The 18,991-nt window shown below is 37.0% G+C and overlaps 1 protein-coding gene across 5 annotated transcripts in view; it reads left to right on the top strand.

The window, feature by feature from the left end:
• Positions 1-235: 235 nt before the first annotated feature.
• The window catches only part of LOC136039363 (kxDL motif-containing protein CG10681-like), a 44,364-nt gene continuing 25,608 nt past the window's right edge, over positions 236-18,991 (top strand). Inside the window, exons 1-2 of one of the 5 annotated variants that reach the window (XM_065723055.1) lie at positions 236-278; positions 13,502-13,646. In XM_065723055.1, the coding sequence (XP_065579127.1) occupies positions 13,507-13,646 (140 nt within the window). In that variant the 5' untranslated portion in view covers positions 236-278; positions 13,502-13,506. Of the gene's footprint in view, positions 365-9,038; positions 11,286-13,501; positions 13,647-18,991 lie in introns of those variants that run through there. The other 4 variants (XM_065723040.1, XM_065723048.1, XM_065723062.1 and 1 more) reach the window with 4 other exon arrangements.

Here is an 18,991-nt window from a genome sequence, read left to right as displayed (position 1 = left end):
GCAATATCTGGCCCTCGTAATAAATAAACAATAGCGTAAGCAGGCTTTACATTAATTTATTTAATTTTTCTTAAATATTTCCAATTTAGGAGATTAATAAAAATTTTGAATTATGTGAAAACTAAACTAATACCCTTTTCTATAGGGCACTCCCAATTTGTACTCTCTTTACTTCGCCAAGCAGAAACGGTAAGAAGTTTGGCTTATTTATCCCGAATATTACCAAATTTTATTTGGCAACTTGATTTATAGAGCAAGTCTATTTAAATAAAAAGCAGGTTACGTTCGAGAAACAGAAAAAAAAACTTATTAGCCTAGGCACAGCCTTTAATCAGGATCTTTTCTTACACTAAGTTTTAATGTGGTTAATATTTTTTACTGGTTAATTTAGGTTGTTATAGACGGTTACTCCGTGGAAAATACCCTCTCCCCCACAGAAATTACCCCCTGTGGAAAATAAGTTTTTCCAAGTTTGAAAATTTTACTCGATTTTATTTTCTTTTTTTATTGAGAATTGCTAAGCAAAGTGAAAAAGAGGAATTTAAACACCATAAGTAGGCCTATCTTAAAAACCTATTCTAAAGATAATTATACATAAATCCATTTCCTTGAAAACCCTCCATATGAACTTTTGCAATTTTCAGCAGTAGTAGGTACCAAATTAAAAAACAGAACAAGAAAAAAAATGATGACAAAAAATAAGCAAAATTAAGCTAAGAACATACCTATGGCACCAAAAAGTTTAAGAGAGAAGCTTTCCTTTGAAAGCATGGTTGGCTTTACAAATTAGGCATTGAGGCTATTTGCCCTACTCATGCTGATTTTTGCTCATTTTCAATGTGAATTGGTTATTTATTGTAATATCTGCTTGTTTTAGGTTTAATCTAACCTATTTAGTGATGGTGATTTGTGGCAGTTTTACACTTAAGAAGTTATTTGAATTAATTTCTACTCCTTTTTGGCTTAATGGAGCTCTTTACTCTTCTTTGACAACCTTGTTTTGTGGAAAAAGGGTAAATGTATCACAGTTCATATTATTGACTTACCTATAAAGTGAACATAGCCTACCACTTGATGCCTTTTTTTATGCTCTTTACAAATAAAATAAGCACTTCTATTGCAAATTCAAATTTAAGCGCTTTTTGACCTAACCCAACCTAACTATAAATAATTTTGGCTCTGAGAAATGTAGTATTGTTTTGTTGAAAATAGCCAAGAAAACAGCACTGAAAAAATATAGCATTATTTTCTTGAAACAACCAAAAACTCATAGTTTAATTGAAAATTTGCCATTTTTAAGAGCTCAAAAAGTGGTGAGAAGCAATTATTATATTTGTAAAGAGCATAAAAAAGGCATCAAGTGGTATGTTCACTTTATTGGTAAGTCAATAATATGAACTGTGATATGTCTACTAGAAAAAAGTTTTTATAGTTAATTTCTGTTTATTTTTTATTCACATAGGTTGTCTTTTTCATGGAAAAGAAAATATTTATATCTTTTAGTTGTGTTTTTTTTCTATTAGACTCTATAATTTTTTACTTTGATGTTTATTTGACTTTATTTCTGTATGAAGCTCTTTACTTTTCTTTAGAAAACATTTTTTTGTGGATAAAGTTTTTTTTTAATTAATTTAAAAAAACCCTACATGAATGTTGTTAACTCTGAACTTTTTTTTTTTTTTTTTTTTTTTTTTTTTTTTTTTTTTTTTATGTAACAGGTTGGATGGGGTAAATATTTACCCCATAACTAAAAACACTTGTGAATAAAAACTATTTCAGATAGGATATTGTAATTTAGCTTTAAGAAAATACAATCAAATACAATGACCCAAAACTGAATCATCTAGATACATTCTGGACAAAGTTCTTTGAGGTGGTCCTTGCACTACCCCTTTTTGCTGATGCTACAGAACCTAGTCAGCTGAACAAGAACAGAGACTGCAGCACTGATTTTAGTGGCCAGAATGTAGAAGTTCAGCATCTGAGCTGCCTGTAGTCTTGATTCCAAAAATATTTGACACTAACTTTCAAAGTTCTCAAAGAAGGGGGATTATGGATACTCTCACAATCAAATAAGATTTCATAAGGGATAGTCCCAACTGTATGAGGATTTTTTTGTGCTGGATCACCTTTCCCTGACTTTTGTTGTGTTGAAAATTTCTCCTGAGTTTACACCTGCAATATCAAGCATTGCAAAGAAGATTGCAAGTGGCCAGTGATGGTTGGTAGTGTATTTGGCCCATTTTGTATCTAAACTGTCAATGCCAGATTTATTTATGTTATAAAACTCAACTGTCTCTGGCTTGCCTGAGTATGCATCTATTGTGTTTGTGTTGTGCATTGAAGTGATCAAAGCTATTGCTTTGCTCTTCTTAGGCATGTACTATACAATAGTCTTCTTCTGATGGAGGAACTAGCCTCACAATCCCTGTTTGGAAGAAACACTGCTGGGAGTTCTCACTTGTTCTTACTGAGAGTTCCAGTGTAGGTAGTATTCTGTGTGTTCAGCTTTTCACCCAACTCAATCAAGGAGTATCAGTTGTCTGCAGTTATGTTTCTGTTTGTGTCCAAGACCAGCACAGCCAGAGTCAAAGCATTGTGGGTAGGAATGGACATTGACTATGTACATACCATGTTGGTGGTTTTGCCACAATATCTGAAGGCATTGGATAAGTAGTAAGTGCAGGCATCAGTCAGACACTGTATTTTCAGTCCATGCTTGACTAGCTTCAAAGGGATGTACACTCTTAACACACATCAACCCTTCAAGGAAACAAGCAATTTGTCAATTGTCAAATACTCAGACAGGGTGAAGTTTTTGCAGCATTCTGTAATCAAAGCACTAAACAGATCCCTAATAGGAGCTAAATGATCTTGACATTATTGATTTGGAAAATCACCAAAACACAAGCAACCCTCAAGAAACAGAAACCTTTTGACACTCATGGTTGCTCTAAATATATCTTGGCTGGTTCTGTCAGCTGCAAAGAGACTTTCAGTATCTTCTTCTCAGTATTTGAACACTCTGGCTATGTATAACAGACCAATAAAGGCTCACATTTTGATGTAGTGTATGGACTTTGTAAATGAACTCTTTTCTAGTTAACTGAGCTTGTACTTGGCTTGACAGAGCTCAATCTTCTTGGTTGTATGCTTCACCATTTCCTTAGTGAACAGGTTGTTCCAGGCCTCTTCTGGGAACAGCCCTATCTTAACCTGGATGACCCTCAAATGCCAGGTAGTTGTGATACCATTTTGGAAGAGCAAGTATATGAAGTTGGCAGTGGCTGCTTAGAACATTTTACTCTACCATCTTTACCAATAAACACACGCAAAGGAAAGGCAAAGGAGGATAAGAATATTCAACTTCTTGGCTAGAAATACTTTTGGAACTGCAGAAGTGCTAAATTTACTACTAAAAAGGTTGCAAGACCTTCAGTATTTGTATAGATAAATGATAGTGCAACTATAGTCTCCCTATTAAATGTTAGCCATTCAGACTCTAATTGTTATTTTTCTAAATATTTGACCCTGACAATTTTCAGTATTTTTGTTATGTAAGTGGTTCAGTGGGGTAGAAAACAACCCCAGACCCCCCAACCTCTTTTTTGGATGGATGCAGTAGGTGAACTGACTGACCAAAGATTCTCCATTGGGTGTTGGAAGGTCACACAGAACCACAATGGCATAGCCCAAGGGGTTACTGAGAAATCTCAAAAACAAAAGTATGTGGGGTAAGTTTTTACCCCACCCACCCAGTTAAGGGTTAAGGATTTTTTTAAGGGGTATGCTGTTAAAAGATGCCAGGTCCCCTGGCCTTCATCTACCATATTAGTCCCTTAAAGAGAGTGTATCACAAGAATACTACCCTTGCTCCTTTTGGGCTGGCTGCTCAGGAGTCATTGAAATGGATCTAAAGTTGATAATCATGGGTAGTGCAATAGCACCGCCAAAGTAAAGAGCAATGTGGGCACAATGTATTATTCATTTATTTATTTATTTTTTCCTTTTTTTAGACCAGGGCACTTCTTATAGAAGGAGTTTTCATAAAAACTTAAAAATTGATCATTCAATTGGAAATAAAAGGGATAGTGCTCTTTTTAATAGTCAAAAGTGATTGGGGGTAACCAACCCCCCTCCCTATACCCATCACTTGCCTAAACACATCCAATTAAAATTGAAATAGCCATTCTGTTCAACATATTTGAAAGATCCAGGATGACAACTCCCCCCTCAAAACCCTCAGGGCAAGGGTTGCAAGTTATGCTGTAGGGGTATATAAAGTTTTTTGGGAAAGTTTGGTCATATAAACCTTGGAGGGGGGGTCAATTGCTTGGTAATCAGAAGTTCTTTTGCCCTTTTTAAGAGTCATAGGGATCAGACAGAAGCTGCCCCCCATGCCCATCATTTCTCTAAATACATGCTATCAAAATTTTTAGATAACTAGTTTTTTCAGCGTAGTGGAATGGCCCTGTAATTATGTCTTTGAAGATTAACTCCCCCCCCATAGAGTCTCATGGCAAGGGTTGTAAGTTATGTCTCAGGGCATATAAGGTTATTTATGGAAAGAGTGGTTGCATAAACTTCAAGGGGGGCTCATTGTATTGAAAATTGAAAGGTCTAGTGCCCTCTTAAATAGTCCAAAGTGATTGGAGGGCAACAAGCTCCCCCTCTTTGCCCATCATTTCCCCAAACACCTACATTAAGACTACTACAAATGCATAAGTTGTATTTATAGCTTTGAATTTATAGATAAATATATTCAGCATGCAATAAACTTTAAATAAATAGTTTTTTTTATATATGAGGGGGCTTCTCCTTGTGCTGAAGTTTGACTTTTTTCCTGATTCTTTAAGAAAGACGTCACAAACATCAGGACCATTTAATTAGAATAAAAAGCTTTGGTAAAGCAATAGAGACTTTAGTTTAATGACCAATGGATTTAGGAGGGTGCATCCACACTCATATATGAAGTAACTTTTGTCTTTCTGTAATTTTCAGTTTAAAAATTTTATTGAATTTTAATTTCTGATTGTTGATCAGATCACCTCGGAAAATATTGCTCCCTTGAGGTGGTTTCAGGCACCGTCCTCTCTCCCCACTGTGCACCCACCAACACTCTTTCATAAGAGATTATTGGAAATTATACCTTACTGTACACAGTTTCATCAAACATAAACTGAATTAACTTGGTCACTACTAGGACACTACTACTCCCCTGCCTCAGCACCAATAATAAAGATCCAGATTGAAAATATATGTGGGAATTAAGAAGAATTGAACAGCAAGTCTCAAAAAATCATTTAGTTTGTATTTGAAGGCTCAATGAAGCTTCGAAAATTATGCCATTGAATTGCACTCCTATGGTCATCTTAGCCCCCTCCCCTATACACAGATCTATCTCTTCTCCTTAATTTTAGACAAACTTTAAAAAAAGCTTATTATTCTTATTAAATGATCATTATGTTTCAGGAATTGTTCTTAAAGAATTGGGACACAAAATCAAACTTTAGTATAAAGAGCAAGGTCTTGAGGAGGGGATAACCCCTTTCATATACATAATAATTTATGTCCGTTTAGATTTTGATGTGGCTCCTTACTTTCAGTTGAAAAAGTTTTTTTTATTTAATTTCTGATTGTTTTTAGATAGTATTGGAAAATCTGGCTCCCCTCCATGAAAAATTCCCTCCCCCCGTGGAAAAATACCTCTGTGGAAGGTTCTTTTCATGTAGTACCCCTCCCTCCTCCAGGAAAATTTTCCCAACATCATTCCATTCCAGCTGAAAATTCCACCCAAAAATTTTTTTTGTGGACAATCTGAGATGAAAAACTTAGCATACTTTCATTTAAAAAAGACTAATTGCTGGTTGTTTTTAATCAACCAGATCAGCAAATCATGCCAGGGGTTTAATCATGCCAGATCATTTAATCAACCAGGGGATTACCAGCAAATCATGCTGGTAATCCCCTCGTTGGTGGAAAAGTTTCCAAGCAAAAAGCCAGCAGAATGCATTTTCCAGTAAGTTTTTTTTTTGGGGGGGGGGGGGGTGATTACAAAAGAAACTTTAGAAAATGCTTTAAAAATGTGAAATTTGGTATCTACTCCCTTATGATTTCTAGGAATATTTCTGGTCTGTGCTGTTTATGAAAGTAAAGAATAACAATAAACCCCAAAATGAGCAGAACTTATTCCATACAGGAGGGAGTCTGCCCCTTTGTCATCCACACCTTACTCTTAGAAAAGGAGGAAGCATCTAGCAATGTTAGGAAAACCTTAATTAAACCACTTTATAAGAAAGGTGATAAGAATGAGTGTGCTAATTATTGAGGCATTAGTCTGGTCTCTGTAGGTTGCAAATTGCTGAGTAATATGATGCTTTTTAGACCAAGAGATACTATAGACAAAGTTTTAAGAGAAGAACAAAGCAGTTTCATAAAATGTAGAGGATATGTCAACCAGATTTTCACTCTTAGGTTAATAATTGAGAAGTGCCTGAGTCATCAAAGACCTTTGGTCTTCAGTTTTATGGATTATGAGCAAGCATTCAATTCTGTTGATAAAAGAGCTTTAGCAAAGGTCTTTCCTTGTATGGTATACCAGACAAATACATTGAAGTGATTAGTGCTATGTATGAGAATAACATTGCTAGAGTTAAGGCAGGAAATGAGGTTAGCAGCTGGTTTTGTATTAAACCAGGAGTTATGCAGGGTTGTGTTCTATCCCCCTTTATATCGATCATTTTTATGAGTTTTGTCTTAAGAAGCACAAGAAAGGCAATGGGAGACGACAAAATCAAATGGGGAGGAAAACTGGACTTAGATTATAATGTTAATTTAAGCATCCTAGATGAAAGTGTGAGCAAAATGAATGAACTTTTTAGAATTTTTGCAAGTTCAACGCGCTAGAAGACTTGAAAATAAATGTTAAGAAGACTAAGTCGCTAAGGCTAGAAATAAGTGAAGATGAAAAGGTAACTTTGGGTAACGAAAAGAAGTCTATAAACCAAGATTAGAATATCAGAAGTTACAGTGTTGAAAGCAGTCAAATATAGCTCTGAAGCATGGGTGTTCTGAAAAGCGAATGACGATTTGCTAAATGTTTTCCAAAGAAGTTGCCTACAGATTGTTCTGGGTACCCAGCTTACCTTAGACCTTAGTTCCTCCAGAGCCATCGGTGGCGCATAGGGCGTTGACAAAGCCTCTCCATTCGTCTCGCATTGGTGCTGCAGCGATGACGTCTTCCCATTCAGGTATTAGTGAGGTGCCGGCCGTCCTCAGATCTCGGTCATGTGTTCGTCTTAATGTATTTCTGGGGCGACCTCTCTTTCTTCTACTGTCTGGCTTCCATTCATAGGTTGTTCGAGGAAGGCGGCTCTCTTCCATACGAAGAACCTGTCCCAGATATGTCCACCGCCTTCTTTTCAGCAACTCAATGACTCAAGGTTGACCTGTTTTTCTGCATATTTCTGCATTTGTAGTTTTTTGTTGCCAGCTTGTATTCAACATTCTTCTGAGGCTCATATTTTCAAATGCAAGGATCCTTTTTTTCAAGCTGGGTGTTTATTTTCCAACATTCACTTGCGTAAAGGAGAATTGAGAGTACATTGCTGTTGAAGAGTCGAAGCTTCAGTTGCATTGAATATTTATTACTTCTCCAAATAGGCTTCAATCTATTGAAGGCACCTGTAGCTTGTCCAATTCTACGTTTAATCTCGGTCGAGATCTCTCCATCACAATCAATCCAGCTACCCAGGTATTTGAACTCCTGGACTTGTTCTAGATCTTTGTTTTTGCAATGGAGAACAAGTGGCGAGGTTGTGTTGGCCATGCTCTTTGATTTGTCAATGTTTATATTTAGCCCGACATTCTCTGCATTCTCGGTAATAGTGTCAAGCAGCTGCTGCAACCGCTCTTTAGACTCTTCGAGAAGGACGACGTCGTCCGCGAAGTCCAGATCAAACAGTTGCTTGTTGTTTACTTTTACCCCGTAGCCCGATGCGAATCTCAGGGCATAATCCATTATAATTATAAAGAGCATGGGGGAAAGTACACATCCTTGACGAAGACCAGACATGATCTTGAAAAATCTGGTTGTACCGTTTTCGGTCTTTACGCAACATTCCGATTCTTCATAAAGCGCTATAATCATATCTACTGTTTTCTCGGGAATTCCGTAGTATTTCAAAACTCTCCACAAGCAATCTGTCAACTGAGTCAAATGCCTTTTCAAAGTCAATGAATAGGAGGTAGAGCTTCTTGTTCCATTCTTTTGATTCTTCGGCAAGCATTCTCAGTACAAATATTAGATCAGAACAGGATCTCCCAGTTCTCAAACCGTGCTGCTCTTCTCGTAGAGTTGCGTCTAGTGCTTTCTGCAGACGCTGCAAAATGACAGAGGCTAATAGTTTGAATGAGACAGGGAGAAGATTGATGCCTCTCCAGTTATGGCAGTTCATCAAGTCTCCCTTTTTGAAGAGTTTGACTATAATGCCTCTGCTCCAATCTCTTGGGACCTTCAGTAAGGTCCATATTTTGGTGAAGAGAGAAAGCCAAATGGATATGCAGGTACTAATTGAGTATTTCAGCATTTCTGCTGAAATGCTGAATTAATACCCGGGGCTCGTCCAATTTTTAACTTCTTTGCTGCATGCATGATCTCCTCAGCACTCGGAGGATCTGAATTGATGTCTAAATACATAAAAGGGATATCTGGTACGTTAGCTTTGTCACAATGGGAACAAAATGGGAAGCCCATCTCTCGTCAATTTTTTCTGGATCGATATAATTGATCCATTTTCGTCCTTGACAAGGGTGATTCGGCTGCTTTGTTTTCCTACCATCTCATTTGTCAATCGGTAGACAGTCTTGGGGTCACCGTTCCTAGTAGCTTCTTCAGCTAAAGCTGCTTTCTTTTCAAGGAACTGTCTCTTGTCCTTTCTTGCACTCTTTTTTTACCTCTTTATCTTTTTCTTTGTATAATTGTTTCATTGCCAGCTCTGAACACCTTGTAGTATCTATGAGCAAGGCTTGCTTGAGTGCCTTTCGTTCGTCAGTCAGTTTCCATGTTATGTCAGAGATCCACCTTGCCTTTGGTCTCTTTCGGAAACCTAGCTTTTCTGCGGCAATCGTCGTGTATACACTTTTTATTTTCTCCCATTTCTCTTCGACGCTTTCTGAGTCATTTGCCTCAACAGCCAAGGCATCAAATTTGTTCCATAAAGAGATGCAGAAATCTCTGCGGATTTTTTGATCCTGTAGCTTGTCTGTGTCGTACAGTTTCTTCAGATCTTTTTTTGGGCACGTAGTTTGATCTGTAAGTGGGGATCATGATGGGCGATCATGAGCATGTGATTCGACTGGGCGTCTGCTCCTCTATACCCACGCACGTCTAACAAGCTTGTACGCCACCTAATGGCGATCAGGAAATGGTCAATCTGGTTTCGCGTTAAATCGTCTGGAGATGTCCATGTGTACTTGTGCACATTTTTATGCTCAAAGAGTGTCCCACCAACGACAAGGTCATTACTTAGCGCGAAGTCTACTAGTAATGCACCATTTTCGTTAATCTGGCCAAGTCCATGCAGTCCTAGGACTTCCGGACAGTACTTGCGATCGGCTCCTACTTTGGCATTCAGACCACCAACAACACTAGGACATCATGTTTGGGGATGTCTTTGGTGACAGCTTGCAAGGTTTCATAGAAGCTATCTTTGGCATCATCATCCGCCTCATTGGTAGGAGCGTAGCATACAATGACAGAAAGCGTAGTGTGTGTTGTAGCAAATCGTGCAAACAAGATCCTTTCGTTTATTGGAGTCCATTTCAGCATTGTTCGGTATGCTGCAGGGGACATCGTAAGTCCTTATCCTGCCTGATGACGGTTGTCCTCTCCTCTATACAACAGTACATATCCATGATCTAGTGTTTTTTGGCCTACACCTTTCCAACGTATTTCACTTAGGGCTAGTATGTCAATATTATGTTGCTTCATCTCTCTGAGAACTTGCTCAGTTTTTGATAACTGACTCATAGTTCTCACGTTCCAGAAGCCAATTTTTGTTGGTTGTTTCGCAGTCAATGGCGCGGTCGGGGCGCGCTGGGTTCGTTATCAGGGGGGAAGATAATTCATCCGAGGCATTTATCGACGTTTCTGTTGCTGGGGCTTTTTTACAGGGACAGGTAGCAAACCTGTCGCGAAACCCTCCTCCTTCATCCTGGCTTGAGACAAGCTGGTATTATCCATGACAATGACAGGTGGAGTTAGCTGGGCAGTTGGCAGTCAGCTGGGTACCCAGCTGACTGACCATATTTCAGATAGTAGGCCGTGCAAAAAGTGTGGTTCAGTCCTGCTTTCTACGGCTATTATGAGATAAAGGTTTAGGTAGATAGGGCACTGTCTGCAGATGAAGGATGACAGCTTATCAAAGATTGTGCTTTTTGGCTAACTGTCTAGGGCTAAACAGAAAGCAGGTCGTCCATGGGTGGGACAATGTCATAAAGAATGATTTATAGGAAATGAAACTTCCTGGGAGGGTGTAAAGAGGAAAGCTTTGAATATATTGGGATGGAGGAGGAGCGTGCGTAGCTGTGTTGGCCTCAGGCAGCTTGGTGCTACAGTGAGTTGTTAGTAGTAGTAGTAGAAGGTATTGCCAAGCTTCAATTCTTGACCCTCTTTTGATTTCTAATTCTTAGAAATTTGCCTACTTGACAAGACTATATCTATTGCAATTTTGACTAAACAATATTTTACATTAACTGTAAGTTTTGGGTTTCTTTTCTCCGGTTTTAGTCTTGAAAATCTGATCCCTGTTATTTAAGTAGAATTTTAAGCCATAATGGTGTTTTTTTTTCTAAAGTTAGGATATACATATGCAGATCTTTGAAACCTCATAAATTGGGATTGAGCAAACTTGTAAAACTGAAAATAGTTTTCTTGTATTTCATTTGAGCACAAGTTCTATTTTACTCCCCAGGATGTACCTAAGTCTGTAGATCAATCCCTGAAAGTTTCATTTTCCTAACCTAACCCCTTTTTTGGTGCTTTGCCAAACAGGACATCATCAATTTCAGTATTTGTGGCTGCGCTAGCTTGTGAATTGATTGTATTGTTGATAATAAAATCATAATCCTCAATTTATAGTGGAGGCACTACCAAAGGAAAAAAGTAGAATGTACTTGGTGGAGTAATCTGGAATCTAATTATTGGCCTACTGAGGAGGAAGATGCTGTCAGGAATTGGATCAGGATGAATTGGCTTACTTAAGAGAAGATGCTAGCTTTTGCAGGTGTAGCTGCTTTATGCTGATACATACTAACTCGTCTTCTTTCAGGAAAAGAAAATTATTTTAAACATAAAAGTATTTTTAAAAGGATATGGAACGTTTAGATTTGTATTATTCTTTAATGTTTTGGGATTTGATTTTAAACCTTGAAATTTTTCACAGATGGGTCTTAGGATATTTTTCAGTTTAATTATCTTGTTTCCCACTCAATTCAGGGACAAACCGTATTCAGCCGTAGATGAATGACCAAAAGGACTGCTAATTCCTTCACCCATAAAATGTAGCCTAACCACTCTTAACCTTTCTGTTATTTCCTTAGAAGGGGAAGTTAAACCACATTTCTTACAGCTTATTGCTTAACCTACTGTCATTGACATGAGTACCTAAAACTGCCTTTAAATACTTCTTCTGGAAAATCTTCCTAAACCTCTTGAAGAACTCATGTTTCAGAGCCATGCTTGACCACTGTTATTACTATTCTAATATTGCCTTATGCTCCAATTCTTCAAAAAAAATCAAAAGAAATTAAATGCCAAGAAACACCATGCGCCATGGCTGTTCTACCTTTTACATCTTGACTGGATGCACCATATTAACAAATAATGCTGCCCAGTTATGTCAAGATATCTACTTGATTGATTTTCTTGTGGGTTACCTCTTTGTCCTCATATGCTCCTAATCCAAGCAACTTAGTCTTCTTAATGTTAGTTTCCAAACCTATTTTTATACCCTAAATGCTCTAAACCTTATATTCATTTTGCTGAAACTTTATCTTGGATACTGAAATGACCTATTTAAAATAAGTCTATGAGAGTTTTATGTTCCAATTTAAAACCATATTCTCCCATAGCCATTGCCATGTTCCTGAGTACAAAGTCTGTGAAAATAATCCGTATAAATAGAACACAATGCTCCAACCAACACCAGATCTACAACTAACCTTCCTTCCTGCCTTAACTGTAGCAATATTGTTCTTATATATAGCACTAATTAAAAACACTAATAGGAACTTCAAGAAACCTTCATAGAATACATTTTAGGCTTTAGATCTATATCTTAAGATCTGTTCTTCATAAGAAACCTTGGAAGTTTAATCAGTTATTATTCTGAAATGTGAATTTTTTATTTGAAATAAATAAGGTCTAAATGTAAGGTAGCACATATCCTCTGATACTTGGTTTTGACTGTCAGTTGGTAGTCATTTGTGCCATTCTGTTCTAAAAAAAACTCTAATTTTTAGATTGGATCAGCATTTGCTCGCTGTTTAAGAAGGCATTTGCAGTTTGAATACTCTCCTTGCTTGTGTCTGATATTTATTCCTTGTAATGTAAGGCAATTCAAAGGTGAAATTACAGCCTTAGGGTTTCACTAGAGTCATGTGATTTTTGCTTGTGTTCTTGGCTTAGTTGTTGACTTATATCATTACCATAGATCAAAGAGTTTGTAGCTGCAATAGCTGCTTTTTGAAATACCAAAGTTTTGTGTGACTTAAGCAGTCAAGCATCCTATCCCAGTTGGTAAATCTTTCGCTATGAATGCCTTAAAGGAATCATTATCCTAACAGTGCTCTAGAAGGGATATTTTTCGTTGACTGCCTCTGTGCAGAGTATACACACAAAAGTTATCTTTACTATCAAATTGGAATGATTGGTACTTTTCTGTCCAGCTTTCTTGAAATATTATGTCCTTAATGCTTGAGCTTTGTTGCTCAACTTTAGGTAATCAATTATACACTTGTCTGACCACATCACTGATTTTGACTTTATAGCTAGCGCTATTTGTTCATTTAAATCATACAAATGATCAACCTAAGTGATGTCAACTCAGGCATGTTAAATCACCAAATTAGAAAATTGGTAAAAGAAAATGTTCAAAATGGACACTTTGTTTTCGTCATCAGGCTTCTTTCTACTAAGGTTTTGTCTATGACGGAAATGTTGCTGAGAAATCTAAAAATTTGCGCATGGTGTCCTTGCAGAAAGTAAAAATGAGGCTAGTTTGGGCCAAATGCCTTTGAATGATAATTTTTCATTTTTTTATTTTTATTTTAAACGAATTGTAGGCTTAATTGCCATCAATTTTTAATGGTAATTTTCAAAAGAAACAGGGTTTTACAGCTTTGTAAGTAGATTTGACTATCTATGCCAACGGTAAATGTTAGGCTCTGTTACATAAATTAAAAAAAAAAACCTTGCATTAAATCAAATTTTGCTTTTCAGAAAGCATGGAAAGTATGGATAGATCGATGTTTCAGTCAGTAGAGATGTTCAGAAATTACACAGCATCTGAAGTCTTTACACATGGTCTAGCTGCAGTTTCCAGTCAACAAAAGGTTGAAGACATGATGATATCACAGAAGCAAATGTGAGTTCCACTTAAGTTGAGACAGTAACATTTCTCTGTATGCCTTTCCAAATAATTTTACTTTCCTTTGAAATAAATAAGCTATTTGTTGGTACTTTTTCTTAGTAATGCAATATGAAAGTCAGGTAGTATGGCTTCTCCTACCCTTTATTGTGTTTTATTCCTTCTAAAAAACTAATTTTCTACCCTCCTAAGCCTAAATCACTCTATACAAGTCTTTTTGTATGTTCTAATTTAATGCAAATTATTAATAAAAATTGATCAAATTTGGCAAAAAAGTTGTTAGTAGTTTTGTGTTATTTGGCACAGCTTTATTAGACAATCTATTGTATGATGAACTCAGCTATCCCAATAAATTGAAGGATAGGTTCAATAAAATATCTATAAGAATAGCTTTTGCAAAGCTGAAATTCCTTTACTATGGAATCAGCTTCCTTTACCACTAAGCTTGAAGCTTCTCTTAGTCTTTCACGCCTGGATACGTTTTAAAAATGTGCTATATGTTTTAAGAAAATGGAGATTGATACACTAAATCTGAGAAGGTTAACCTACTGAAAATTATGAGTAAGAAATGTGTGTGATAAACATTAAGAAGAAAAAAGTTCTTGGTGTTTGATACTTTGCTAAATCCATTGATAATGATAATCAAAATCTACTGACCTTATTCCTTTATATTCAAAAAAAAAAATATTCAATTATATCCAAGATATATTCAAGATTCTTTATTTCCAAGAATAAGTGTCCTAAAATGTAGTTTTAGGCTAGAGACTACGATGATGGAACCTCTGCCTTAACTACAATAAATAGTCTTGTGAAAATGGTATTTATTATAGGCTGGGACATAACCTAGAATAATCAACTGAAATGAAATGCAAATATGTAAAATACGTGACTGACATAGCCGGACCGGATCTGCTCTCTTTGGTGGAGTTGGGCGGGGGGTAATTTTGAAAATTGAGGTATTTGTAACTTACGAATAGGTGACCAGATCTTAATGAAATTTGATATTTAGAAGGATCTTGTGTTTTACAGCTCTAATTTTAAATTCCGACCATATCCTGTGACATTGGGGGGAGTTGGAGAGAGAAAGCAGAATTCTTGGAAAACGTGAAAACTGGGTTATTTTTATCTTACGAATAGGTGATCGGATCTTAATGAACTTGGATATTTAGAAGGAATTCATGTCTCAGAGCTTTTATTTCAAATCCCGACCAGATCTTTTGACATTGGGGGGAGTTGAAGGGGAAAATCTTGGAAAACACTTGGAGTGGAGGAATCGGGATGAAGCGTGGTGGATAGAATAAGCAAATGTCCTTGATACGTGATTAACGTAACCGTACTGGATTCGCTCTCTTTGGGGGAGTTGAGGGGAGGGGATCAGTGATTTGGCGAGTTTGGTGCTTCTGGACGTGCTAGGACGATGAAAATTGGTAGGCGTGTCAGGGAGCTGCACAAATTGACTTGATAAAGTCGTTTTCCCTGATTCGACAATCTGGGGGGCTAAAGGGAGAGGAAAAATTAGAAAAAATTAGGTATTTATAACTTACGAGTGGGTAATCGGATCTCAATGAATTTTGATATTTAGAAGGACATCGTGACTCAGAGCTCTTATTTTAAATCCTGACCGGTATTAAGCCTCTGATTTTCCTTTTAAATCAATCTATTGATTCTTAGAATCTGGTTATAGCTCATACCATATGAGCTCTTGGCTCTTAGCTCTTCTTGCCTCGTCACAAGAGCCATATGAGCTCTTAGGTCTTGTTTTTTCTAGTTTTTATGGCACTTGGTTTTAACCAAGTGACATATTGCAATCGCAAATTCCGTCGGTCTGTCTGTCTGTTGGTCTGTCGGTCCCGGTTTTGCTACTTTAGGCACTTCTAGGTAAGCTAGGACGATTAAATTTGGCAGGCGTATCAGGGACCGGACCAGATTAAATTAGAAATAGTCGTTTTCCGATTTGACCATCTCAGGGGGGAGTGGGGGTCCGTTAATTCGGAAAAATAGAAAAAATGAAGCATTTTTAACTTACGAACAGTTGATCAGATCTTAATGAAATTTGATTTTTGGAAAGATATCGTGTCTCAGAGCTGTTGTTTTAAATCCCGACCGGATCTGGTGACATAGGGGGGAGTTGGGAGAGGGAAACCTAAAATCTTGGAAAACACTTAGAGTGGAGGGATCGGGATGAAACTTGGTGGGAAAAATCAGAACAAGTCCTAGATACATGATTGACATAACCGGAATGGATCCGCTCTCTTTGGGGTAGTTGGGGGGGGGGGGTTAATTCTGAAAAATTAGAAAAAATGAGGTATTTTTAACCTACGAACGGGTGATCGGATCTCAACGAAATTTGATATTTAGAAGGATATCGTGTCTCAAAGCTCTTATTTCAAATCCCGACCGGATCTGGTGACTTTGGGGGGAGTTTGGGGATCGGGAAAAACCTAAAATCATGGTCTCGGGAAACACTTAGAGTGGAGGGATCGGGATGAAACTTGGTGAGAAAAATAAGCACAAGTCCTAGATATATGATTGACATATGGCACTTGTGACGAGGCAAGAAGAGCTAAGAGCTCATACGGTATGATCTCTAACAAAACTCTAAGAATCAATAGATTGATTTAAAAAGAAAATCAGAGGCTTAATGCCGTTCAGGATTTAAAATACTAGCTCTGAGTCACGATGTCTCAGACATTGTGGAAAGTGTTGGAAAGTGTCAGACTTGGAAAGTGTTTTCCCATATTTCTCCCTCCAACTCCCCCCCCCCAATGTCAAAACTTCTGGTTGGGATTTGAAATAAGAGCTCTGAGACATGAATCCCTTCTAAATATCGAATTTCATTAAGATCCGATCACCTATTCGTAAGATAAAAATACCCAAATTTTCACGTTTTCCAAGAATTCCGGTTTCCCCCTCCAACTCCCCCCAACGTCACAGGATCTGGTCGGAATTTAAAATTAGAGCTTTAATGCACAAGATTTTTCTAAATATCAAATTTCATTAAAATCGGGTCACCAAATCGTAAGTTACAAATACCTCATTTTTCTGAATACCCCCCCCCCCCCAATTCCACTAAAGAGAGAAGATCCGGTCCGGTTATGTCAGTCACATATCTTAGAGAGGTTTTTATTCTTCCCATCCAGTTTCATCCTGATCTCTCTGCTTTAAGTATTTTCTAAGCTTTCCGCCCCCCCCCCCCCCTCCAACTGCCCCCCCCCCAATGACGCTGGATCCGGTTGAGATTTAAAATAAGAGATCTGAGTTATGATGTCCTTCTAAAAATGAAGTTTCGCGAAGATCCGATCACTCCTTCGTAAGTTATTAAATAAAAAAAAAACAATTTTTTTAGCTGAAAGTAAGGAGCGACATTAAAACTTAAAACGAACAGAAATTACTCCGTATATGAAATGGGTTGTCCCCTCCGCAATCCCTCGCTCTTCACGCTAAAGCTTTTAATTGTTTTAAAAAGTAGAATTGTGGCAAAGAGTCAAACTTTAGCGTAAAGAGGGAGGGATTGCGGAGTTTTTAGAGTTTTGGTTACTATTGAGCCTTACTACAGTTCGTTACCACGAACTGTTTGAAAAGTACGTCATTTTTTCTAATTTATCATAATTCCCCCCCCCAATAGTGCAGATCTGTTCCAATTATATAAATCACGTATCTAAGACCTCTGCTTATTTTTCCCACCAAGTTTCATCCCGATCCCTCCACTCTAAGTGTTTCCCGAGATTTTAGCTTTCCCCCTCCCAAATCCCCCCCCCTAATATCACCAGAACCGGCCGTGTTTTAGAATAACAGTTCTTAGACACGATATCCTTCCAAACATCAAATTTCATTAAGATCTGATCAACTGTTCGTAAGTTAAAAATGCTTCATTTTTTCTAATTTTCCGAATTAACGGGCCCCCACTCCTTCCCCTTCCAGATGGTCAAATCGGGAAAACGACTATTTCTAATTTAATCTGGTCCTTTCCCTGATACACCTGCCAAATTTCATCGTTCTAGCTTACCTGGAAGTGCCTAAAGTAGCAAAACCGGGACCGACAGACCGACATAATTTGCGATTGCTATATGTCACTTGGTTAAACCAAGTGACATTTTTTAATTATTTAAGAATTAACGACGCTTCTTGACTACTAAGGTCCCTGCGTCGACCCTGCAGTGCATTCCTGCAGCGTGATTCGATCTCTGGGTCCCGTATTACCAAGCTAAGGTCAAATCCACTGCGCCACCACAGGACTACCAAGTGACATATAAAAACTGAAAAAATTAAAATAAAACACTAGAAATTAAAAAAAAAACACATAAATACTAAAAAACAACACAGAAATACAAAAAAAAAACAAAAAATACTCTTAATTTGTTTAATTTAATCTTCTTAATTTAATCTTAATTTGTTTAAAAAAAAAAAGAAAAAAGAAAACACCAGAAAAACTAAAAAAAAATAAAAATAAAATTTTTTAAAAAATTGAAAAAAAAACATATACAAAAAAAAACTAAAATTACATAAAAATTGCATTAAATTACATTACATTAAAATTGAAATAAAATAAAATTATATTAAGATTGCAATAAAATATTTTGCAATATAAGGAAGCTTTCATTTCAGTAATTTCCAAAAGCGAAAATTGAGGCCCCTATTAAATTTTATTAAGTTGCTTAAAGAGTAAAAAACTGGTAATTGCAAAAATATTTGAATATATTTTGATAATGGATTGAAGCAGTTTAAAAACATTGAAAAAGAAAACCAAAAGTTTGAAGTTTAGTAGAAATTGTTTCTAGAAATTGGACTTTATTCAATGTTAATGCTTGCGGCTCAAATAGAAAGTATCACTAATGTCAAAGAGAAATTATCCTATAATGTCACCAAAAAAGGAACACCAGGAGAAAACATCAGAGCAACGCAAAACCAGGCTTGCTGCTCAAAGAGAAAGGGCCGGATTAGGAATGTCCAATTTACGTCAACAAAGGTGTGTCAAAGAATCGCCAGAGCAACGCGAAACCAGGCTTGCGGTTGAAAGAGAAAGTAAAAAGCGAATGTGTGTCGAGGAATCACCAGAACAATGGGACACCAGGCTTGCGGCTCAAAGAGAACGTACCAAAAGAAGACGTGTCAATGTATCACAAGAACAACGAGTGCATATTTTCAGTTAATCTTTCAACAAATGATTTATTGACTCTGTTCTACTAAAAAAACATCTATAATTAACAAGTTCACATGCACAATCGACACACATAATAACGACCAAAAGTATTCTCTGGAATACTCAATGCTCTATTTTCTCACAGGAAACCTTCTCAGTCTAAAAATTGTTGGAAAATTTGATTCTTTGATCTTCAAAACAG

Source organism: Artemia franciscana, chromosome 2, assembly GCF_032884065.1.
Source record: "Artemia franciscana chromosome 2, ASM3288406v1, whole genome shotgun sequence".
NCBI lineage: Eukaryota > Metazoa > Arthropoda > Branchiopoda > Anostraca > Artemiidae > Artemia > Artemia franciscana.
Note: the sequence above shows the minus strand (reverse complement) of the source record. Positions and strands in the feature narration are given on the sequence as shown.